This window comes from Pan paniscus, chromosome 9 (genome assembly GCF_029289425.2).
Source record: "Pan paniscus chromosome 9, NHGRI_mPanPan1-v2.0_pri, whole genome shotgun sequence".
Lineage (NCBI taxonomy): Eukaryota > Metazoa > Chordata > Mammalia > Primates > Hominidae > Pan > Pan paniscus.
The window spans coordinates 7,334,866-7,360,141 of record NC_073258.2 but is presented as its reverse complement, the minus strand read 5'-3'; the positions used below and the strand labels follow the sequence as shown (position 1 = coordinate 7,360,141).

Below are 25,276 nucleotides of genomic sequence, written 5' to 3'. Positions count from 1 at the left end.
TTATGGAAGATTCTGCAGTGTTTTATAACGTACTACTTTCATGTAACCCTACCCTACCAAACTCCATTACTACCATGCACATTGACTACTCCATGTTAAAAGGTATAAAAAGGTTTTATTTATCCCCATGTATCTGTCATCAACATGACACGTGGAATATAAAAGGCTCTCAGCAAATATGTAAAGAATAAATGTGAATGGAAGAAATATAAAATATGTAGAATCATTTCTTAGCACTTTCTCCCTTTTTTTCTCTGGCAACAACTAAGGGATATTGATGTCCATTCCTTTCACTCATATTTTAAGCGGTAAACTCATTCTTACACAGAGCATGCATTTGGATGTGGATGAACTTCAGAAGAGATAGCTCATCAAGGCTGTTTATTCAGAAGTACTGACATGATAGGTGGTATCTGAAACCAAAGAGTAAATGAAATCATACAGTAAAAATGTACATAATACAAAATTTAAAACTCATAGAACCCTGAGGAGCAGTAAGATTGTTGAGAGGATCTTGCAAAGGAATATTCAGAGAGGTGGAATATATGGAGGTAGAATATGTTCAGTACCCAGATAGCTGACTGGTTGTCTCTTGGTACCATCCTGGCAAATTTTGATGATAAATTAGCAAGTGAAATAGCCCTAGCCTGAAAAGGTCATTCTGTAGAGACATTTTTACCCTTTGAAAAAAGGATCTGGTTGCTCTACCATGAAAGAAACCTATGCAATAAATGTTGTAGTCTTTACTAAAGAAGAATTTAGAATGGATTATAGAGATGGTAGATGATAAGATCAGTTGAGGTTTCAAGAACAGCTTAAGTGATGTATGTTGTAGTTCGTTCACAAACTTTTCATGATCGTGTCTTCTTCTTGGGCAAATAGACAACACAAACATGAGAAGAGCTATTCCCAAATGAAGCAGTTGAATTTGAGTAATACAAGAGTAGACCGCAATAAATTATGCAGTGAATTTCTCTGTCAGCCTTTCTTTGGAACTAAGACATCAGCTCCCAGATTCCTGAATTTGGGGCTGCTATGGGAATACAGATAAGTCCTTTCCTGGAATTATTCTAATCAAAATGAACGTGCCTCATCCAGTTTATAACCCTTGTTGGTGAGCAGGCCACATTCAGTTACTGGTTAATGCAAGGGTACAGAGACTTTGCTTCAATTTAGGATAATCCTGAAGGGCTGTTCCAGTTCCAGATTTTTCTGTAGCACTGACAGAGGCCTCAATTGCTACTGCCTTGACTGTCAAATTATCTTTCTAACTAATAAAGCTTCCTTCACATTCTTACAGTTGTTTTTCTTGAAAGAACACACACACACACACACACACACACACATACACACACACAGAGAGAGAGAGAGAGAGAGAGTGATTTCTTAAATTTCGAATAAACTCTAATTTAAAGAGTAGATCCAGTGACTCCTGGAATAGATAGGTTTGGATTTCTTCATATGGAGGAGGTAAGTAAATGTCCCCTATATATTAAAAAACATACCTATGGACACTTTTGAGGAAGATAAATAATGCTAACAATAAAAATATTCTTTTAACATTATTTTTGTTACTATAACCCAGAGATTCAACATTCCTCATTAGAACATGGAAAGATATTAAATACATTAATCCCCATAGAAACAATGAGAAAGTCCTGAAAAGAACAATTTTCTGCAGGACAATAAAAGAATAGTAGGTACAAGAAAGACTTAAACTGAAACTCAGAGGAATGAGCCCTTTATGTTTGAGAAGAGAGCCACAGCAAACAACCCCAAACAGGATAAACACAAAGAAATTAACACATAGACACATTATAGTCAAATCCTGAAAACCAAAGAAAAAGAGAGAAATAATAAAATAGGAGGGGAAAAAGATATACATGTAGAGAAATAATGGTTAGAATGACAGTCAATGTCTCATGAAAAACAATGTCATACTTGAAACAATAGAATCATCTTTTGAAAGTACTAAGAAAAAAATTGTCAACCTGGAATTCAAAATTTCTCAAAACTATTTTTCAAAAGGACAGTAAAATATATATGTTTACGGAGAGACAAAGCCTAAGAAAACTCATAGCCATAAGACCTTCACACAATAAATGCTAAAGGAAAGTTTTAGGCAACATAAAATAATACAAGGAGGAAACTAGAATGAACAGAAAAGAATAAAAAATGACAAAGGGGTGAATATATGAGAAAATAGAAACTTTTTAAATTTATTATTTGTATATAATATATAATATTTATTATTTAATTTTTATTTATTATGTGTATTTATTTTTATTTACTTAATTGCTGGAAAATTATTTACCATTTAAGAATTACAATGTATAGAGAGGTTTGCAACACAGGTAGAAACATGTACTTAATAATTACATACAGGATAAATATGAGTTAAATGGAAGCACATTATTAAAAGCTTCTGCATTACATATGGTACAACATAATATTTGTTTATGGTAGACTATCTTAATAAGTTAAGGATTCGTACTCTAAGGATCAACTCTGTTCTGAAAAAAAAAAATACAAACAAGTATAGCTAAGAAGCCAGTTGAGGAAATGAAGTAGAATACTGAAACATACTTGATTTTATTTGATTCATAGTTTCAAAATAAGTGAGAAATCTATAACAAAGAAAAGAAAAAGATGGAGAAAATAAGTAAGACAAAGATAGTCATAAAAATAAATGTTTTGATATAATATTATGACCCCAGTTACAAAATAGCACTTGTCACAATGGATTAAAAATATAGGCCGGGCATGATGGCTTATGCCTGTAATCCCAACACTTTGGGAGACTGAGGCGGGCAGATCACGAGGTCAGGAGATGGAGACCATCCTGGCCAACATGGTGAAACCTTGTCTCTGCTAAAAATACAAAAATTAGCTGGGCGTGGTGGCATGTGTCTGTAATCCCAGTTACTCAGGAGGCTGAGGCAGGAGAATTGCTTGAACCAGAGAGCTGGAGGTTGCAGTGAGCCGAGATCCTGCCACTGCACTCCAGCCGGGCAACAGAGTGAGACTCCATCCAAAAAAAATAAACAAAAAATCAGCATGTGTGTGTGTGTGTGTGTGTGTGTGTGTGTGTGTGTATACATATACTTTAAATATAAGGATAGGTCATGAGTAAAGGGATATAAAAAGATACATTATGCATATGAATATATATGGTCAGTGGGGCCATACTATTACTAGCAAACATGGACTTTAAAGTAAGACATATTACCGGGGAAAAAGAGACATTTTGCAATGATGAAAGGTCAGTTCATCAAGAAGAAACAGCCATCTTAATGTATTTGCATGTAGTAGGAAAGTTTCAAAAGACACAACAAAGCAAGTAACAGAACTAAAATAAAAAAGAAAAAAGCATATTCAGATTTTGAGTTTTTAGCACTCCTCTTTTTTAATGACAATTGTTTGCGTAAGTGGATAAAAATCCATTTAGCTATACACTTTGTGTTTATCCATCTTACCATGTGTAAATTATATTTTATTCATAAAAAAGAGAAAACACCTCGTCGATTGTAAGAAAAAAGAAGCAGCAGCAAAGAAACATAAACCTAAAATAATATGTCGATTAATCTAGGGTTAAGTGATTTCTTGGTAGCCTCAACTGCTTTTCCTAATCTCTAAGTAGACTCTCTTTGATGTGTTTAGTTCAAAACTTTTAGTCCATCCCAGTCTGACCATAGCAATGCCTTGTGGGAACCAGTCAGTAAAAGCTGTGATCTGATCCTGACCCAGGGTCTCCTCTGGGAATTTTCAGGAACTGTTTCAAGGAAATCATTTGTTTACAGAGGGTGGCAGAGCTGGAGGGATTGGTGTCCCATGAGAGCAAAACTCACAAGATAGATCAAGGAATCAGTGGTGTGTAGATAAAAGTCTTGGCAAGCAGACGTGGGGCACTGAGGCAGAGAAAGCACTAGAATAAACTTATTTCTGTTTTTCTATGTGATTAAATGGCAAGTAAAATAGGACCATAACATAATATTGTCTTGTAATATGGCTTTATGTCCTCAAGTGTGTCTGAAATATGAGTGCTCTAAGAACTGAGATTTGGAAGGAACATAAATGAGGGTGGCTGTAATAGAAACTCCGAAATTTTGACATAGGAGGAACTTAGAGGTAAAAAACAAACAAACAATATGGTTTCAATGGGAAGTGCAGGAAGCTTATCTTGGAGTTATCTTTGCCAGACAAGAGGAGACTTTCACTAAAATTTGGAGAAGTTGTGAAAATTTTAAAAGGCACTAAATCTCCTTGTACTTTTTCCCCAAGACGGGGTCTCACTGTGTCGCTCAGCCTGGAGTGCAGTGGTGTGATCATAGCTTCCCCCAGATTAAAATTACTAGGCTTAAGTGACCCTCCTGAGTAGCTAGGACTATAGTCAGTCATGTGCCACCATGCCTGGATAACTATTTTTATTTTCTTGTAGAGATAGGGTCTCCCTATGTTGCCCACGCTGATCTCAAATGCCTGGCCTCAAGTGATCCTCCCACCTTGTGCTACCAAAGGGCTGGGATTACAAGCATGAGCCACTGCATCCAGCCACTAAATCTTACAGCTATCCCTTGATGTTGGCACTATTCACTTCACTTCACCTATCTATTGTTCATCTCAGAAATCATGCAACTGTTTACTCACGGTTAGAGAAAATACTGGGTAGACTCAGAACTCTTTGCGGGATAGGGATTTGGAAATAGGATAACTCTGACAGCAGAACAAATGATCTGCCCCAGCAGAGAACAGAAAAGCAGACTTCACAGGGTCGGAAGTCAGTCCATAGATAACAGGATTCTAGCCACTAGACTGGAATCAGAGGTGGGGGCTTCAGATTTGGAAGAAAGAGCAGGTGAGATGACGTTATGGTTTCAAGTAATTATAAGAACTTTGGAACAGGGACCAGAGAACAATTTGGCATAATCGGGTTGTTGATGTATATAAAGAATTGTAATGATGTATATAAAGAATTTAAGACATCATCTAAGAAAAGCATCCTTAGATGATGCTGAATTTTAATACTTGTTAGTAGTAAAATCTGAAGCTTTCTTTACAAAATCAATTTAATTAAAAATATTTGAGTAAACTTTCTACATAAGGTACTGTACTTGGGGAAAATGCATTAGTCCCTTTTTAATTATAAATATGGCTAATGGGAGGTTTATTATGTTTTCAACTGATTAGGGCTTTGCCAACTCTACCTCTTATTCTCAAAGTAATTTTGCTATTTTACTATTTCCTGTTCATAAATTATGCCACAGAGCTCTATATGCAAATATATATTTTCAAGTTTAAACAAGTGAAATGAACTGATTTGGAAAGCAGAAATATTTGAATATAAAAATAATCTAGCAAAAACTCTAGTCTAGTACATAGTAATACTTCCGAATGTTTTCTTCTCACTCCTCTCTTAAAATTAGCTACCCTCTCTTCTTTCTCTCCTCAGCTTTATAAGGCTCCAGCTGTCTCTTACCTTCTTTACCTCCTGATCTGGCTTAGCAGGTATTGCCCTTGCTGTTTCAGAGTTGGTTCCATTTGCTGAGTTTTGCTACCACAATCATTATGGACATTTTTTCCTCTTACTTGATGTATTTTTTTCAGAAATGTGATAGAAATGACATTAATTGATTAAAATTGCTCTGGATGGGACTCTATAGGGCAATGCAACTGACATGTAATAAAGACCAAGGCTTCAGCCTTCCTTAACATTTATATTGCATACTGTGTCCTAATTTGTACATATCCTCAATTAGAATGCAATTTCCTTGCATTCTAAACATTTTAAATTATATTAATTAACATGAGATAGGAAGCAAGATATAGTTTAAAAAGCTTAGAATCAAAGTACATCTATTCAAATTGCATGTGTTCATAACAATATCTGTTCTTTGAGAAGTTAATCTCTCTACGCTTCAGTTTTCAAATCTGTAAATCAGGAATAATACTACCATGTGAGGATTGAATGAAATAGCAGATATAAAACATCTAGCATAATGCATTAAAAATTAATGCCTATCTGTCTGATTTTTCTGTTTTCTCTTTTAACCCACTCTACTTTTATGTCTACTTTCCCTACACCTTAGCATTTGGGGCTAAAATAAAGCACTTAATTAATTTTGTAACAACATATGCAAAGACTAATCAGCAATCTTAATAATTGTATGTTTATATTTTATGTATTTTGTATATTGCACTAACATTGAAATATTTTTAATATTTTGTAAAGGATATTACTTTGTTTTTTTTTTTATTTTTGTAGAGACAAGGTCTCCCTATATTGCCCAGGCTAGTCTCAAATCCCTGGACTCAAGTGATCATCCTGTCTCAGCTTCCCAAAACACTTACAGGTGTGATGGCTTACAGGTGTGAGCCATTGTGCCAAGCCAATAATATTATTTAAGCTAAGGCTTACCACAAGATCTTTTAATAAGATACATTTTATAAATACAGAATTGATCTCATTATACCAAAAATATATTAATGTTGTCTTAAGATACATTATTTAGTCATTCTTTTTTAACTAAAAGTATTTTTAATGAAGGTCTACTATGTGGCAGAGGCAGACAAAACAATATAGTGACAGAATTGGATTTTCCTTCTTACTGTAAACACTTAAATAGATAAGACTGCTTAAGAGAAATGAATCGGAACAAAAGGAAAGAGTGTGACTGAGGCAGTGAGGGTGTTCAAAGCAGACCTTTCTGAGGACATGACTTTTGAACAGTGACCCAAACATTTGTGGAAAGGGCATTTGAGCTGAGAAGAAAGCAGTATAGTGGTCCCGAGATGGAAACATGTTGGAATGTTTGAGGGGCTGCTAAAAGGAGTGTGGTTGTAGTATACTAAAGAGGTTTCTAGTGGTCTTCTCCTATTGGACCTTATCAGTTATGGTAAGAAGTATAGATTTTAATGTAAACATAAAGAGAAATATTGGAAGAATGAAGGATTTTATAATTAAACATTGTTTTATCATTTATTAACTTATTTTTATTTTGATAATTAAACCTTTAAACAGAAGTTTATTTGATCCATATTATATTTTATATAAAACATAAAATAATATGTAGTATGTATATTATACTACATAGACCGTTCTTGTATACAGACTGGGGAAAAAGAAGGGCGTTAAACATGACTTTGACAATGGCATATAGAATGGAGTTGAGAACAAAGCCCAAGGTATCAAGAAGAAAGAGACAGGAATCAAGCAGAATTTCAAAATCTTCCAAAGCCGGATGGTTAAATCCAGGCTGGAAAAAGATTGACGTTAGCAGAAGAAAACATAAAATGCTATGTGAGTGAAAGGAATTAATCCTAATGTATTAAAATAGATGTTAAATTAATATTAATAATGAATCAACATGAGATTCATATTGGAACAGATCTGAACAGTTGAAGCTTCAGTCACTCATACAGAACAAAAATAATTCTCAAGATCAGTTTAGTCAAATGGAAATCAATTCAGTTTAATAAGATTTAATTAATAATGATTGGATGTGTGCTATTTGCCAAGAACTGTGCTTGGTGAAGAAAATATCAAGATCGGTCTGACACAAGCTGGGCTTCTAATGATTCTATTGGCTACTGTGGATGGCAGACACATAAATAGCAAATCACAGGACAATTGAGGTACTGCAACAGAGTTGCAGTGCAAATTATAGGAGGGATACATGGACTCTGCTTGGAGTGATTTGAAGGGAAGACTTTAAGGGCCAAGACACTTCTGAGCTGACCTAATTGGAGTTGCTAAAGAATTAATGATACACTGTCCAAAAGGATCTCTGCATACTTTTTTTATGTGGACTTTAGGGGAGAGACAGTGGCTGATATCCAGATCATGACAAAACAACTGCTTTATCCTTTTTGGAAGGTAGCCCAGGTCTTCTAGAAGAGGAATGACTCATGATAGTCTCATTCTGGAGGATAAACTAGTTGAAAAGTTTGTGGTTTTGTTCCTAACTGTCAAGAGTTCTTTTACAGTGCCCTAGCCTCTCAATAAAACTTTTTTTTTAGGCCGAGGAGTAGAGATGGATATGCTTTATATGTCTTGCAGCCTCATTGTCTCTGATATGCTTAATGCTACAAAGCATATGAAAACTCTCAAATATATATAGTTGATTAAGTTGCCTATGAAAAAGCCCTAGATTTGTGGAAAAACTATTTACCTTATAATTCCAGGGAGAAAAAATGGACCCGGGCAGTACCAACCCACTTCATCTGTGACATAATATGTCTCCAATCTTGCTATAGTTTAGTTGAGAGAGCCACTCTATAGCTGTGAAAGTGTATGTTGAGCTATAGAGAAAATCCAAGAATCTGTTCTTTCCTCCCATCCTCAAAGATGGAGAGCACCATTATGAATTGGTCATACATGAGGACATTGTAATCATTATCATACAAAAAGGTGGGATTTTCACTATGCTATAGGAGAGGGTTAATAGTCAATCATACATGGCATTTGTTATGTTCTTACTTTGGACTGCTTCCTTTGAAGAGCTTGTGGGTAAAAACAGCTTTAGAAGCTCAGAGCCTGGTGATATGGTGTGGATATTTGTCCCAATTAAATCTTATGTTTAAATAAAATTCCCAATGTTGGAGATGGGGGTTGGTGGGAGGTGTTTAGGTCATGGGGACAGATCCCTCATGGCTTGGTACTGTCCTCTTGATAGTGAGTGGGATCTCACAAAATCTGATGGTTGAAAAGCATATGGTACCTCCCTTCCCCCTCTCACTTTGTTTTTGCCATGTGACATGCCTGTTCCTACTTCACCTTCTGTCATGAATAAAAGCTCCCTGAGGCCTCCCCAGAGCCCAACCAGATGGCAGTGCCATGCTAGAAGAGCCTGCAGAACCACGATCCAATTAAACCTCTTTTCTTTGTAAATTACCCAGCTTCAGGCATTTCTTATAGCAATGGGAGAACAGCCTGTCACACCTTGCCTGAACAAATGTTTGCAGCAAATGACTAGAAATTGGAGAAACCACTAATTTTCTTCATTCTTCAAAACTAGTATCTACTTCCTGGGGTTTCCCAGTCCTTTTACTTTTATTATTATTATTATTATTATTATTAATTTTGAGTTCATTCCAGATCAGGGAAGGGGGTCCTATAGTCCATTCTGACTCTATACAATTTGTCATTGAAATGGGGTAAGGCAAAGCCTAATAACACAAGAGGAATTTGTTTGAAAGTTACTGCTCTTTATGTGGGTAATCCTTCTGAGGATTTAACAGGGATGTATGCAAGTACCCATATTTCTGGTTCCCTTTGTCAGTCAAGATCTGACTTTATTACAGTCTGTTTAGAAGTAATATCTCTCTTTTATTTCTTGAAATAAGTCTTTCACAATTCCATTTTCTTTATTTCATAGACAAACGTGCTGAAAGGAGGGAAATGAACACAGGAGATCCATACTGAGTGTCATTTCAGACCTGAGAATACTTTTCAATGGACTCATCATGCACCTCCCCAATTCTTCTGAAATTGAGATTACCACCTTCTTTCTGATTGGAATACCAGGGCTGGAGCATGCCCATATATGGATCTCTGTCCCCATCTGCCTCATGTACTTGGTAGCCATCCTAGGCAATTGCACAATCCTCTTTGTTATCAGGACTGAGCCCTCACTCCATGCACCCATGTACTATTTCCTTTCCATGTTGGCTGTCTCTGATCTGGGCCTGTCCCTCTCCTCCCTACCCACTATGCTGAGGATCTTTGTATTCAATGCCACAGGAATCTCCTCAAATGCTCGCTTTGCTCAAGAATTCTTTATTCATGGATTCACAGATATGGAGTCCTCAGTGCTTCTCGTCATGTCTTTTGACCGGTTTTGGCCATATGCCACCCTCTGAGGTACATATCTGAGGTACTGGTGAGCTGTATCCTCACCAGTGCCAGAGTTGCCAAAATGGGGCTGTTGTTTCTCATTAAAAGAGAAACAACACTAAACTCATTAAAAGAAACAACTAACTCATGCTGTTAGTACTCCCATTTCCTTTCACTCTTACAAGGTTGACATATTGTAGGAAAAGCCTACTCTCTCATTCCTATTGTCTCCATCAGGATGTCAGGAAGCTGGCCTGCTCCGACAACACTGTCAACTTCTTCTATGGTTTCTTTCTTGCCCTCTGTATGATGTCAGAAAGTGTGTTCATTACTGTGTCTTATGTGCTCATCCTGAAGATGATCATGGGAATTGGATCCCATAGGGAGCGGCTCAAGGCCCTCAACACCTGTGTCTCCCATATCTGTGCTGTGCTTATCTTCTATGCGCCCATCATTGCTTTGGCATCCATGCACTGCTTTGGCATCCATGAACTGCTTTGGCAAGCACAAGTCCCCACTGGCCATGATCCTCATTGCTGATGTTTTCTTGCTAGTGCCACCTCTTATGAATCCCATTGTATATTGTGTGAAGACACAGCAAATTCATGAAAAAGTTTTAGGAAAACTGGGTCTACAACAATGGTGTCAGTAAACGTGGTACAAGATCAGGAGAGAAAATAATATCTTCCTAAGCAAAGTATTATCAATTATTTACCATTATTTGTCTTAATTATTCATACACAGTTGGCCTTTCTTACCCATAGGTTTCACATCTACTGATAAAAAATATTCAGAAAAAAAGTGTGATTGATTGCATCTGTACTGAACATGTAGATAATTTTTTGTTATTATTCCCTGAACAATACAGTATAACAACTATTTACATAGTATTTTTGTTGTATTTGGTATTATAAATATTCTAGAGATACTTTAAGGTATATGGGAGGATGTGTGTAGGTAAGATGCATATACTATGCCGTTTTATATGAGATTGAAGGTCCTCAGATTTTGGCATCCTTGGGGTCCTGGAAGCAATTTCCTACGGATAACAAGGGATGACTATAGTCAGTCCAGCATATAAGCTGTTTAAGTGTAGTGAGTGTCCTACTCCTGTGAGTGTAGGACTGACATGTATGTTGATAAGTGTGTATGTGACAGTTTTAGAATGTTATTGAAATCATGACTCAACACACAGCATTTTAGTTACACAGTTTATATGACAAGGATAAGTATATATGAAAGCAGGGATTGTACTCCCTTGCAGACAAGGAATACCAAGGAGCTGAAGATTAAAGGATATCACCCCAATCCAGTTGCTGGTTTCTTTCAGGTGACTTTCAGACACATGGTATTTGTTGAGGAGCATTCAGTCAAATTTTGTGTGAATAGTTGATTTCCCATTTAAGTGAAAGAAGTCTATTGTCAGGTATGAATTGGTTAGCAATCCTCTCCCTTTGCACCTTCCTTAACAATGAAATAAGTAGAACCAGTAATTCTTTTGCCTTATCATTTTCACAGCCTTGAATTATGGCAATAAACTATCTCATAACATTCCTTAATAAAAACCAAATTTTTTTCTATATTACAGCAAAGTTCCATAAGCCATGGTCAACTAAAAGAACAGAAGGATGATTGTGCTCTTGGTAAAAAATAGGAAAAAGTTTTTCAAAATACAGCATTTTTTAAAGCACTGATATTCTTGATTAGCTGTTCTAAAATATGTGTTCTAAAATAATGGTTCTTAATGGTTGTTTAGGCATTTGATATTTTAAATTACTATCTAATGTTTCGATTACACTAGAAGCTTAGAAATAATGTTAAACTAGCATAAAATAACAATATAGTATTCAATATAACACAATATGCATTGTTATAGTTTCATATTTTTAAAAGAAAATAGCCAACTAAAGATGTTTGGGTACCTCAAATTTTTTCTGTAAAATTCATTTGTTTCTTGTCTATCTTTTATTTGTGAGTACTTAGTAGTAGACAAAGGTATAAAACATAAAATTTAGAATAAGTCAGACCTTAACAATTTTCTGCTATGAATTATTAGAAAACTATTATTACCATATTTCAATGTTTTACTGCCTAAGTTGAGCTCACAAGTAATTACTGTTATTTCTGTTTCAGAGAACCATTTTGAAGAAGGTTCAAGTAGTCTTACATATTTTATATGGCAAAATATTCTTATATATTCTGTGTTCCCAGGTGAATTTAGGTGAGTCCTTACTGTCTGATAGTTGATCCTGACTAGATTCCCCACAGCCTCATGGGGAAGGGAGGGACAATCTTGCTTATCTCCTCCCAGACTGCATTATTCAAGTCTTTTTCTGTGACCTCAAACATTCTCCATTTATGTCATAATTATCAGTTGCATGTCTGTTTCCCTTAACTTGTATTTTGTTTCCTCAGAGGAATTGCATTAATCAAATTTATTGGCATGTCTCTAGCACTTGTACAGTGTATAAAAAATTGCATCTGACTAGTAGTCTAACTAACACATTTCCCAACTCGCTTTGAAAAACAAACCAAAACAACAACAAAAACGTCTTTAACAACTCAGAATATGTTGATAAATTATAAGCACATCAAACATCTGACATATTAGAAAACCTATTGCCAAAATAAGTAAGGAGTAACTATAAATTTCAAGTCAATGAAGCTGTCCTGAAAAACAGTTCATGTTCTGTTCAAGAAAATGGAAACATATTTTCATGAAAGAAACAACAAAGTTTTTAGTTTTTCTCCTCAACTCAGAAATTCAAATCTGTACTTGATGGAAATGACTCAAGTCATAAAATGTCAATAAATGTTTCTGGATCAGAAGAGTCAGTAGGCTAAATATTGTCTGTTTCTCTCAATTATCCAACAGGTTTAATGTATTTGTAATTAAACTTCCAGTAACATTTCTTTTGTGATTACTAAAATAATTCTAAAAACAGAGATATAAGAGTAAACTGAAGAACATACAATAAAATAAATACATTACAAACTATAATAAAGCTTAATATAATAGTGAGATTTATTAAACAGCTGTAAAATTGTGCAGTTTACTCAACAAATCAATGAGAACAAAAAAATAGAATAATCACACTAATATATATCATATAAGATCTGAAAACGTAACATATAATCAAGAAATATCAGAACATTATATAAAATTGATTGAATAGTCAAATAATACAGGGAGGAATAATGAAAACCTATACAATATTTCATATTTGTGTGCATATGATTTTTATCACCCACAAAAAATAAATTAAGAATTAAGTAAAAAGATAATTTTAAAATCTACTGAAATATAAGCAAACGAATCACATATGGATGGGAAAAATTCTCTGATTAAATAACTACAATGTAACAACAATGGAAAAGTGAAAAGAAAAAAGCAACCCTGGAATTCTTGTGGAAGTTTACAAAGTCTCTTACAAATAATCCTTAAGGTTGTGGTTTTATTCTGAGTTTGCCAACAGGCTGTCTGTCAAAAATAAAGTCTTTTGACCTTAATCCTTGTTTGGGGTCAGATGCTAGAAACTAAATATATCTTGGAATTCTTGCACTTTTGAATAATAGTTGTATTTTTTCTTTTGATGAGGGTAGAACCAAAGATATATTTATTTGGCAGCAATATGAGAACAAACAGCAGTACATGTATTTATTGAAAAACAATTAGTTGTCTGAATAACATTGGAGGTCAAAATTTAGAAGATAATGACAATAGAATGTACCCGGTGCTGACCAGGTCCTAGGCATTGGGCTATATGTTTACCGGAATTAACAGTATTTACTTTTGCAAGAACCTGGGAAGGTAGAATTTATTACTTCCCCTTCTTCTCTGGGTTAGGAAGTTAAAGACTTATGAAGTTTAATGACTTTTCTAAGAATATAGAGCAATAAAGTGTTAGGAGCTTAAATCTCAGCCCAGGCAGTATGATTCCAGAGCCCACAACTTCAGCCACTACAGTTGGCCAACACAAGGAGACCAACAGTTATTTTGCCTCCTTCTAAATTTAATAATTTATATTTCTGGAAATCTATAAAGGTAATCAGAGATAGAATCAAATATATATTTATAAGAAAATATATCAAGGGTTACGGAAGTGTTAAGTAATAGGAAATAGTAGCAAAAACCATGACATGCAAAGATGATGACATGTTATTTACCAATGCAACACAGCATCAACAACTAAGTGGTGTTTGCTAAACCCTGTGTTGGTTGTTACATAAGACATAGGCCTACTATCATGGAGTTCAGGTGGTGAGGAAAACAAGTAAATAAGTAATTAAATTAGCAAAGTATGGTAATTTTAATCATACACCTAAGAAAGCATATGTAAAGGAATGGCAACAGGCCTATTTTGATGGATAATGAAAGCAAAGCTTCCTAGAATTAAAACCTAATATAAAATGTAATTTAATAGAGAATAATGAATAATAGCAGGTAAATATTTAAGACATACCTTTGCATGTAAACTATTATCTTAATTTATAAATGTATACATATGTATGCCCATGTGTTTGTTTATTAAAAAAAGATTAGGCTATATGCAGTCATGAGTTGCTTAATAAGCGGGATTTTTTTCTGAGAAATGCATCATTGCGTGACTATCATATAGCGTATTTACACAAACCTAGAGGGTATAGCCTACTACATACCTATGATATAGCCTATTGCTCCTAGACTACAAAACTGTGCAGCATTTTACTGTACTAAATACTGAGGTAACTGTAACACAATGCTACAGCTTTAGTTTTTGTATACAGTTAAGTATTTGTGTTTGTTTAAACATAGACAAGGTACAGCAAAAATACTAATATTATAGTCTTATGGGACTACTGTGGTATATGAGGCCCATTGTTGACTGAAAGGTCATTGTGGGGCATATGACTATATTATATAATCTCTCCATAGGATTGCAAATAATTGGTATTAGATTTTAAATTTTTTTTCTATTTCTCAACACATTCACACATTTTAATTATATATATGACACTCATAATCAGAAAAACTCCCAATATATAAAATACATTGCTTAAAATAACAAAACACAAATTCGTAGCCTATTGACAATTACCATAGGGGTGGAGTATATTGTTGAAATTTTTTCTTTTTAAGTGAAAAGATTACATTTTTAGTCAGGTATAAAAACTACATTTTTGAGTAGTAGAAGATTAATACACATAGCAGACTGCTTTATGACTGCCATAAAACTGGAAGAAATATCACACATTTTCACAATTGTTCATCTAAAACCTCTGGAATTCAATTACATTTTATACTTTAAAGAGCCATATATCTCTTGAGGTATTACCCTCCATTCAAACACAGCAGTATTTCTGAAGGGAAATGTGTGAAATAAATAAATTATGATCGAAAAATATGTTCACACGAGTTTCTATTAGGCTTTTTAGCCAATAAATTATGACACCAAACTTAAGAAAGAAAAAAAATACTGTTTTTCCAGATATTTGGAAACTTCTCCATTGCAAATAGAAAATTGTAGATCTGCCAAGGGAAACTTTTAGAAAAGTCTTCAAAAGAAGCAATTGTAAAGCCAGAGACATCTGAAATAACTGATGCAGAAAAGTTTGGATGGTTAGATTAGTGTGTGTTCTGGGACTTCTGCTCTGCCACAAGTTAATTTCAGGGTCAGAGACTCTGCCATAGTATGATACTCCCTAAGGGAAATTGTATGGCGTCAGATGTCTAGAAACTAGATATATCTTTGGCTTCTTGCACTTTTGAATAATAGTTGTATTTTTTTCCTTTTGATGAGGACAGAACCAAAGAGACATTTATTTGGCAGCAATATGAGAACAAAAACTTGAAAGGTAAAATACTGAATTGTGGTATAATAGAATACAAAGACTTCCCGCTGAGTGCACAAGGCAAAGAAACATTTTAGCTACAATGAAGGACTTGGAGTTTGAAAAACCGAATTTTACTTATAATTGCATACTTTATAGGATGGTCATTCACTTGTTTTTCCTCACCTAAAAAGTGTGTGAGTCCCGCCACACACTCTTATGTAATCTCAATTACCTGAGTATAATGCATGAAAGGAAACTCATGCAAATACTTTTAATTATAAATGATATGTGATTATTGTTGATAAAGGGGATTGGAGCCCAAGCGAAGCAAAATCACAAAGTTGTCAGTGCTTGAGCTGAACAACATAGCTTGAAAGAAAACTGAGGTCAACAAACCAGATTGGGACTGGTGTTCCCTATCTGCCAAGGAATAGGAAGTTTATATAAGGGGAGGAGAGAGGTGGCTCAAATCAGAGTACCTGCTTGGTCCACAATGCTCAGACATGAGTTATCCTAGGTAGGATGGAATTATCAAAACTGTGGAAAAAAATCTGAAGAATTATCTCCAGCACCCTAACAACCCTGTGCCTGAGTTTACTTCTTCACAAAACAAATATTGTTAATAAAGGCAATCTAGAAATTTCCTATTCAAAAGCATCAAAGCTACTGTGCAATTCTAGAGTGATGAGTATACCAGAAGGTAGAAGCAGTCAATAGCTAGGTAGAAAATTAACAACCCAAGAAACAAGAGCAAATAGAAAAAGCTGCAGTTCTGAGAGTTAGCAATGGAGTAGCTATGGAATCAGGATTAGAACTATATTAGAATATATAGGCAATGAGAAAATAATGAAAGTCAATGTGTAATTTTATATATTGGATGGACTGGAGGTATATAAAGTACTAACTAAAACTGAAAAAATATCACTTCTATAAGAAGAAAAGGGATTAAAGAAAGATAGAGGTATAGGGAGTATATTTGTAAGGATACAGCACTCTCTAGAAGTGACACCAGGAACTGAAACCAATGTACAAGATTTTCCTAAAGTTTTTAATTATAACTTTCTACGTGTGTGCCTTTGTGCACATATGTAACTTTTCCTTTTACCAGCTCAAGTAACTACCTTCATTGCCTCACTGGAAATATCACCTCAGGGAAAAAAAAATTGTTCAGCTGGATGTGAAAATAAAATTTTAATTTACTTCTGGTCTAAAAATTACTGTCTTAAAGGAGATAAATTTTTCCACTATATTAAAGTGACTAGTCTGCTTTTATATGCACAGGAGTCATGTCATTGTTTAAAATGGTTCAGGGACATATGCTCAATTAATTTGGTTTAAATTATGGTATTAAAAATTAAAAATAAAACTCTTTGATAAGCTCAGGGGAAAATGACTGTCTTCTTCCCACTCCTAAAATTCAATTGGAATTGACTCAGCAACCAAAACACCTGTGGATAAGACTGCCCCAAGTCCCTTTCTTTCCAAAGCATAATTCGTGTCCTGACAATTTCCTACCTTCAATCCCATCTTCCCCTAAGACCCCTCACATTAGGACCCCATGAACCCTTGGATTGGAGCAGCTGGAACATAGCCTGGCGGATTGTCTTGGTCTTCAAGCTGTAAATGATAGGGTTCAGCACAGGTGGTAAAAGCAGATAAATATTGGCCAAAGTGCTACAGAGCACCCTTGGGGTGGAGTGGAAGAGGCGGTGTGCCAAAGAGAGGCTGATCAGTGGCACATAGAAAACAGTGACTGCACAGATGTGACAGACACAAGTGCTGAGAGCTTTTTGTTGCTTCTTTCGGGCCACAATGCCCAGAACAGTACGGAGGATCAGGACATAGGAGAAAAGAATAAACAATACATCAGTGCCATTCAGGTAGAGCTGAAGAAACAGTCCCCAAAAACTGCTGATCCAAGGTTTGGAATATGTGTATTTGATCACTTCTGGGTGGTAGCAAAATGGATGGGAAAGCTCGTGACCCCCATGAAAAGACACAGTGTTTATGGCTACAAGAAGGGGAAGTAAGAAAACTGCTGGTCTAATGCAGATGACCAGCCCTATCACCAGGACCATCCTGTCTGTGAGGATAGTAGCATAGTTCAGTGGGTTACAGATAGCCACGAAGCGGTCAAAGGCCATGGCTACCAGCACCGAGGACTCCAGCAAGGAGAAGGCATGCACAAAGAACATTTGAATGAAGCAAGCTTTAAAGCTGATCTCCCGGGCATGAAACCAGAGAACACCAAGCACAGTGGGAAGGGTCGTAATGGTCAGACATAGATCAACAGCTGCCAGCATGGAGAGGAAATAATACATGGGCTTGTGGAGTCTCCGCTTAGTAATGATGACAAGAAAGATCATACTGTTTCCCAAGAGGGCAATGGTGTAGAGACAGCAGACTGGAATGGAGATCCAGACATGAGCACATTCCAGCCCAGGGAATGCAGTGAGGAGGAAGTTTGAGGAAGACGAAGTGGTGTTATTGAATATTGCCATGGTTGGTTGAAGACACTGAACTATGAGGAAAGAAAAATAATTAAGATTCTTTATATATATAGCATACATTTTATTAGTCATTTTATATACAATTTTAAATTTAAGGTAGTTATTTTTCTTCTGTTTTAAAGAAAGGAAATGGACCCAGGAAGGTTAAATAGTATATCTAGGCTAAAATAGTTCAATACAGATTCAAATTCAAAACCAAATTTACTAACTCCAAAGTCTATTATTTTTTACTAAACTTCAGATGATCAGAGAGGCCAGGCTAATGAGACAATTTGGATAGCTGAATGTTGTAATTTCCTTCCTTTAAAATACAATTTTTTAATATCCTTTTATACTTGTATATGATGTACAGGAGGGGTAGAGATGAGAAATAAGCAAAATAGAGAACTATGTTCTCATCTAAAGAAGAATGTTTGTGGAGTCCAAGTGTTTTTAAAATTATGTGTAAAAGTCTACATATGTTTGTATTGTTTTTGTCTTCATGTGCAGATGAATGCAGAGGGCATTTGGGGGTGCAAAAGTAACTGAGCGATGAGATGCTTATAAAGCAGATATCAGTTATCCTCTGTTCTTTGAATGATATCTCATAAAGGCAAAGAAATGACACTGGATAATGCAAGGCGGTAAGAGAAGAGGAGACAGTGGCTCCGTTTGCTGCTGGGGAAATTTTTCCTGTGGAATGGACACAGAAGAAGAAGCAGAGGGCTTTCTCTCTGTGAGGTCATACACTCTGGAGCCAGTGGTAGGTCAAAGTTCAGTGCCTAAATTTATCAAGGTTTTCTCAACATTGCCGGCTAACCAGAGCAATATATTAGTGCTTTCTCTCTTCAGGTACAAGTCTCCATCTGACTGGCCAGGAAGAAGGTAGCATCTGCCCATTCATATACAGAAGACCAGGTGAAATTATTTGAATAACACTCACTCAACTCAATAACAGAGTGACCCAAAGGTCAACATCCCTATTTTCTGGCATCAGTAATGTTACAGACCCATCCTCTTCATTTACCAACCCCTACCTTCTGTTAATTTGTTAACACTGAATTATATTTCCTCCACAATTCAGAATATACCCTGAAAGTTCCCTGACATATTAAGCTAAAACTACCCTCTGCTTCAATCTTTGCCCCACATTTTGCTTGGACTTTTCCCTTGGTGCTTAATAATGAGGCACAACCGATATTGGTAATTTATATATGCAAGTACTGTGTTCTTCTGCCAGAAGTTTGAGATTCTTGAAAGTTTGGGAATGCACATTTTTAATCTCTCAATGCTAGTTACTAAAGCAGGATCAGGAAAAACAGAAATCTTCATTTAGCAACATTGATTGATTACCAAACAATTATGGCCACAGAAAGGGAGTTTTGAGTCCTATCGTCTTTTGCCTTTGTCTCTTCTTTCTCCTCCTGTCTTCTCTCTCCCATCTCAATTTCTTCCAGTATCTGTTACACCCCTCCCTTTCTTCATCCCATCTTACTTGTAGTTCCCATCAATTTATTGCTTTATCTTCTTCCTCTCCTTATCTTACCATCCCTCATTTTAAAAAAACTCCCCCTGCCCCGCTTCAGTTTTTTTCTCCACGTTTGCACTCCCGTCTTACCTGGTCACATCAGCAGGAAACACCACCAACTTCTCTTCAGTCCCATAACAGAGCAGGGACTAAACCAGCTTCCAAAAGCGAGGGCTTTATAGGCAGCCTAGTAGAGTCCCCAGGCAACAGGGAGCATTCTTGATTAGTAAGCATTCTGGTTGGAGTGAGTGATGGAACCCATTGGCAACTCAGACACATCTCCGAGACTTACCCCCAAACCCTGCTCCCAGGCCCAAGCAAATCCCATCCATCAAGGGCTGGGAGAAGAGCCCTAGCCCTGGAGGCAGACAGTAATGGATATCTGCTAAGACTGCCTGCCTGGGTCAAATAACTATAACCATTCCTCTTTACCCAGCCTTAGGCTAAGGAATCTCAGCCAGGAAGGCTCCCTGAATGTCAGAGCTGGATTAGGAGAGCAGAAAGAGTCATCCCATTGTTCTCTGTTTTCAATATATCCTCTTCCTAAGAGGTCTCATTACTCTCCTGGCCATTCCTACATCCCTCCTCTTACACAGGAACTCCTCCTAAGAACCCTTCCGATTCAAGTCATATCTGGAGCCATCTACCTTCTACGCATAAGTAACTTAACATTTGATGAACACATAATATGCTCCAGAAACTATATCTTTCAAATGCATTGTCTTAATCAACCTTATGAGTTAAGTATTATTACCTATTATTTCACAGCTGAGGAAATTGAAGTTCAGAGAGATTTTTTAATAACTTCGCTGTCTAAAAGTTAGCAAGTTGCAGAAATGGTACTCAAGCCTATTTCAGAAATGGTACTCACAATTTTGAAATAAGTCTTATTTCAAAGCTTTCCATCTTAACCATCATGCTATACTACCATCTAATGTCAACTGTTTCCATTCATATCTTCAGGAACTATGGTTTAAATTCATTGTCCTTAATCTGTCGATTTCATAGATTGATTCCCAACTGTGTGCCCACATATGGTTTAAGCTTCATTTAGACTGGAATCCAACTATTCACAGTAGACAGTCAATTAATAATCCCGATTATATCTAATCTACCCTGGCTTTTTGTACTTTCCCCTGTCTTGAGACAGAATCTCTCTGTGTCACTGAGGCTGGAGTGTAGTGGCACGATCTCGTGTCACTGCAACTTCCACCTCCTGGGTTCAAGCAATTCTCCTGCCTTAGCCTCCTCAGTAGCTGGGATTACAAGTGCCTGCCACCATGCCTGGCTAATTGTTGTATTTTTAGTAAAGATGGGGTTTCATCATGTTGGCCAGGCTGGTCTCAAACTCCTAACCACATGATCCACCCGCCTCGGCTTCCCAAAATGCTGGGATTACAGGTGTAAGCCACCGCACCTGGCCCTTTTTGTTTCTTGAAACATTTTCCAAATATATTCTCACTATATACGTATGAGTCACACTGAGCAAAGGTGCTTATCCCAGTGAGTATCAAGGAAGATCAAGTAACTTTATAAAGTTACACATCAGGTAATGCTCAGATGCATAAGTAAACACCACCCCCTTTCCCTGGTTCCTATCAGTGAAGATGAGTGACTGAAAATTTCAGATAAGATTTATGAATATTAAATAAGAACAGAAAGAATAGGAAGTATTAAATCAATCTTAATAAAGTATAGTTTTCACTAATTCAAAAATATATATTAAGTGTCACCATATGGTCTAAACTACATTACACACTTGAGGTATGATGAAGTCGGATAAAAGGGTCCCTGTTCATATGGAGTATATATTAAGCACAAGTCAGAAAAGCCCTCTGAACAGAAGTGAGGCTGAGGTTGAGATCTAAAGCTTATACGAAATTTCTTATTTTTCCAACTCACTGAATGCACCATTTTCTCAAACTCTGCACATGCTATTTATTTTTAATATTTTTTCTGATTCCAACCCCTTAAATATGTATACCTTATGTTATAAAATATATAAATAAATACACAAATAAAGGCAAAAGAAAATAAATGTTCTATGTTCATCACTGAATACCAGAGTGATTCTAATGGACTAAGCAGTCTGGATAGATTTCTCAAAAAAGTTATTAAAAAATGACATACAACAGAAAACTACTCAACATTAAAAAGGAATAAACTACCAATACATGCAATAACATAGATGAATCTCAAAAGCATTTTATTAAGAAGCTAGACACAAAAGACTGCATAATGCAAGGTTTCATTTGCATGCCACTCTGGAAAAACAATCATTATAGGGAAGGATAGCCAATCAATGCTTGCCAGTCAATGTTTGCCCTCTGTTGGGTGATAATAGAGTAGTTGACCACAGATGGGAAGCAAAAAGAAATTTGGGGAAGTGATAAAATTGTTCTGTATCTTTGTTTCAGTGGTGGGAACACAATGCATTTGTCAAAACTTGTAAAATGGTATACCAAAGTGAGTAAATTTTATTATACATAAATGTTTGAAAATTTATTATATACAATTTTAAATATAAATGTTTATGCTTGATCAAGCTAAAATAAATTATTGCTCTCATCAAAACCGTTATGCAATTTCATATCACTACCCATTGTATTTGTACTATTCGATACACAGCTACTAGTTACATATGACTACTTAAATTTACATTTAAATCAATTAAAATTAAGTACATTTAAAATTCAGTTCCTCAGCTTGCACTAGCAAAATTTCAAGCAATTAATAGCCATGTACGGCTACTAGTTACTAAACAGCAGAGAAATAGAAAATATCCACTTCTGTGGGAATTTCCATTGGATAGTGCTGTATTTGATACTCTTCTCTAACTTGATTGCATTTACTTGGAAATAGTAGATGCCATTAAGGGCTAACCCTAGCCCCACAAAAGGCCTGGACAATCCGCCATCGGATCTGCTTGGTCCTAACACTGTACACAATGGGATTGAGCACAGGAGGGAGAAGCAGGTAGATATTGGCCATGAATGTGTGTATTAGTGGTGACAAATGCTTCCCATAGCGATGAATTAGGGTCATACCAATGAGAGGCACATAGAAAAGCAGCACTGCACAGATATGAGAGAGACAGGTGTTGAGAGCCTTGAGCCTGTCTTCCTGGGAGGCAATGCTCAATACTGCCTGCAGGATTAGAATGTAAGAGGCCAAAAGTATCAAGGCATCTAGTACAATGATGAAGATCACAGCCAACAGGCCATAGATGCTATTGACACCGGTGTCAGCACAGGCAAGCCTCATGGCATCCTGATGGAGGCAGTATGCATGGGAGAGGACATTGGAGTGACAGAAAGGTAACCTTTTGATGAGAAAAGGCACAGGGAGCACAGCCCCCACACTCCGTAGCAGGATGGCTGCTGCAATCTTGCTGATGACACTGTGAGTGAGAATTGTAGCATAGTGCAAAGGAAAGCGGATGGCCACAAAGCGATCAAAGGCCATGGCCACCAGAACACCTGATTCTACTCCCCCAAATGTGTGGATGAAGAACATCTGGACAAGGCAGCCATTAAAAGTTATTGAACGCCAGTTGAACCAGTGAACAGTGACCATGGTAGGCATGGAAGACAGTGAAAGGCTGAGGTCAGTGGCAGCTAACATGGCTAGAAAATAATACATGGGCTCATGGAGACTTTGCTCAACTTTGATGACAACAAGGATGGTGACATTTCCCAAGATCGTGGTGCTATAAAGAAGACAGAGGGGCAAGGCCATCCATAAGTCTTTCTCTGGCATTCCTGGAATCCCAGTCAGGGTGAAGAAGCTCTGGTGGTTCTCAGTAGTTTGGTTGAGAGGTGACATAGTGGAATAGATGTTTGAGTAGGAAAATAGAGAAGAGCTCATTAAGTCAAACAGACTTCAACTGGAATCAGTAACAATAAGTATTGAGATGGTAGCTGTAAGAGGAAGTAACTTAAATATTATTCTTGCACATCCATGTTCAGTTTGATACAGAAACCAGTAGCCCCTGCTCCATGAAGCGAGAATGCTGCTACTAACCATAAAATTTTAAAATATCTAGGAGAAAGAGAAACAAACAAAAAACTTCCAGTTAACATCTGCACCTATTAGGGACATATGCAATTCAGAAATATCAAGAAGTTACCTGTCTTGCAGACTGCAATACTAGGGAAGAATTTGACATTGTGTATTTACATGTATAATAAACACTAACACCAATAACCATGAAGAATATAACCACAGTCCTAATATAAGGGCTGTTCATAAACACAGATGTGCAGATATAAACGTGTGGATGTATGTGTGTGCATCTTGGTTGTGATCTTAAATTGTTTTGATTTTCATAAGATCATTTCCCTCTTTAGTACTCAATTTATCAATCCCTTCCCTCTTTGGCACTCGTATGATGTAGGATGGAGGAGGAAAGACACACTTTAAGGAATTTAAAGCTCTGACCTTCTGTATTCCTAAGAGTCTGTGAGTACTAAAGGGATCTGAGCTTGCAGCAAGTGAGGGAGGAAGTGACCTTGGCTCCCAAGGAACTGTAAAAAGACCTGCTGTGGTAGGAAGAATAATACCCTTAAAGATGTCCTCATCCGTGTCTTTGAAAACTATCAACATGCTACTTTGCATGTCAAAAGGGAGTTTTCATATGTAGTTAAAGTTAAGAACCTTGAGATGTAGAGTTTATCCTGCATTGTCCAGGTAGGCCAAATCAAATCACAGGAGCACTTAGAAATGAATAACGTTTGTCACTGCAGAGAACCAGAAAGATGGCAGCTTGAGCAGGACTGGACATGAATTATTGACATTGAAGATGAAGGAAGGGAACCAGGAGACAAGAAATATTAGTGGCCATTAGAAGATGGAAAAGGTAAGTGAACAGAATTTTCCCCTAAGTCTCCAGAAAATATTGCAGAAAAGAATGCCTTAAATCTTGGTTTTAGCCCAGTGAGACCCATTTTGGACTTCTGATCTAAAGAACTATTAAAAATAAATATATATTATTTTAAGCCACTAAGTTTGTTGTAACTTCTTATGGCAGCAATAGAAAACAGATACCCAGGAGCCACAGAAGAGTTGCTTTAGTCCCTTTTCAGAAATATCCAAAGTCTTCCCATTGTCATTTTCATTTATTCAGGCCTTTTTCTTCAGTATGTTCTTCCACGCAATTAGATTTCTCTGTCCTAAGCTGCATCTAGAAAGGAATTTTGAGATTTACTTTTCTCTTCATTAGGGAGCAGAATGATCTCCAGTACTTCCAAAGAGTTTTACAACTAATATATGGCTCAGCCAGATTAAAGCCATCCATGGAGAATCTCCCAAAAGACAGATTCAATCATTGTTCAGGTTACTGAAGTCAGTGCCGTGCGTGTTAAAACTCATCTTGACTTTTTTTCCTGTTTCTCCATAGAGAAGACCCATTCTTTTCCTTCCACACTTCTATGTGGCTGTTCTAATAAATGTCATCTTGAGTTAGCAGCAACTACATTTCTCACTGTAACTCCAAGTAAGGCCTAGTTAAATCTATGGGGAATCACAGACATTAATGTCTGCTACTTGCATGAAAAAGATCAAGATTAAAATCTTGGTGCCCCACAATCAATTCTCTTCCATTTCAATTTTTTG

The 25,276-nt window shown here is 36.4% G+C and overlaps 3 protein-coding genes and 1 pseudogene across 3 annotated transcripts in view; 1 reads left to right on the top strand and 3 right to left on the bottom strand.

Annotated features, from left to right (window-relative positions):
* The window catches only part of MMP26 (matrix metallopeptidase 26), a 280,854-nt gene that overhangs the window by 86,156 nt on the left and 169,422 nt on the right, over positions 1 to 25,276 (bottom strand). The gene's annotated exons all lie outside the window — the stretch shown is intronic.
* Positions 9,463 to 10,484, top strand: LOC100981449 (olfactory receptor 51A7-like; annotated as a pseudogene).
* On the bottom strand, positions 17,164 to 18,147 carry LOC100974240 (olfactory receptor 51T1). Its single transcript, XM_003804642.3, has one exon. It carries the CDS (start codon positions 18,145 to 18,147, stop codon positions 17,164 to 17,166), a length of 984 nt encoding a protein of 327 aa, XP_003804690.2.
* On the bottom strand, positions 22,535 to 23,488 carry LOC100981784 (olfactory receptor 51H1-like). Its single transcript, XM_003804659.1, has one exon. The coding sequence runs from the start codon at positions 23,486 to 23,488 to the stop codon at positions 22,535 to 22,537; it is 954 nt and encodes a 317-aa protein (XP_003804707.1).

What these genes read in the sequence shown, in the direction of transcription:
- LOC100974240 (XM_003804642.3), bottom strand. Translation starts at nt 18,147, where the DNA reads ATGGCAATATTCAATAACACCACTTCGTCTTCCTCAAACTTCCTCCTC.
- LOC100981784 (XM_003804659.1), bottom strand. Translation starts at nt 23,488, where the DNA reads ATGTCACCTCTCAACCAAACTACTGAGAACCACCAGAGCTTCTTCACC.